At 34.4% G+C, this 1,080-nt stretch overlaps 1 protein-coding gene across 1 annotated transcript in view; it reads right to left on the reverse strand.

Moving 5' to 3' along the window:
* Positions 1 to 192, reverse strand: part of LOC108561587 (zinc finger protein 512B-like) — a 960-nt gene extending 768 nt beyond the window's left edge. Inside the window, 2 exon segments of the mRNA XM_017919592.1 lie at positions 63 to 123; positions 181 to 192. Of these exon segments, the coding sequence (XP_017775081.1) occupies positions 63 to 123; positions 181 to 192 (73 nt within the window).
* Positions 193 to 1,080: the final 888 nt, after the last annotated feature.

Genomic DNA, 1,080 nt, shown 5'->3' on the forward strand with positions numbered 1-1,080 from the left:
ATTGTGTCCACGTCCTTCGTAGTTTCCTAAATCCGACAATCCTCGTTTCTCCAGCATCTTACCCTCCTTCACGGTTGAACCCGCAGCTAGGGCGCAGCCAACAAGCAGAGCGCTAACGTATATCTGCAAAGCAATTACAATTAATTAATTGAAATACGGTTGTTAAATAAATACACTTACAAACGCCTTCATGTTCGGAGGAGACTTGGATGTGTTCTGACTAAGGAGCCAGACGGACGGTCTTTTTATATCGGACTACATCAATTACCTTTCCTTAATTACGTAGTCTCAGACACCGTGACGTGCCGTTAAACATCGCGCCTATCCAAGGAATATTTCGGTTAAATGCTTATCCAATTGGAAAATTGAATCAGTATTCAAGAGTGATGTGCAATTAACTGTACGCGCCGTTTTAATTACTGAACTGTGAGGCATCAAAGTGTTTTAATGCAGACTTTGATTGAATTATCAATAGGAAATGACAACATCTGGATTTCAATTAGCGGATTTCCAAGTTAATAATTCGAATAAACGATTCAAAACAATAGACAATTTTCCTAGAATATTAAAAAAAACATACTTATTTAGATTAGATATCAGTGTTTCCCAAACCTTTCTAGAATTATAATGCCCTCTGTGTAAGAGATACATAATTTAGTATACTTCACTGAAGAGTGAATGGACATGGGTCCCATATTGGGCAAAAATGAGATAGATTGTATTTTTGATCAAAATATACTGGACATAATATCAAAATTATATCCAATTAAATTAGTAATAACTCAAATTATCAAGTTAGAAATTGAAGAGAAACAATCAGTTTTCTAAAAATTATGAACGTAAATATTATAATTTGGTTCTTTGATTTCTACTAGAGCAGTAATTGTCAACCTTTATACCGTGAAGGGTTCTCAAATGTATTGGAAGAAGATCATTAAATCATCGTGATCTATCTAGATCAGAGGTTCCCAAACTTTCGTAGACCCCTTGCCATGTTTTTCGGTTTTGTAAATTTATTATTTATATTGTGATATCTTTATAATTATTAAGATCTTTACTCTGAGACTGCGCGTATGCTTG

The sequence above is a fragment of the Nicrophorus vespilloides genome, unplaced genomic scaffold, assembly GCF_001412225.1.
Source record: "Nicrophorus vespilloides isolate i.1.1-1 unplaced genomic scaffold, Nicve_v1.0, whole genome shotgun sequence".
Lineage (NCBI taxonomy): Eukaryota > Metazoa > Arthropoda > Insecta > Coleoptera > Silphidae > Nicrophorus > Nicrophorus vespilloides.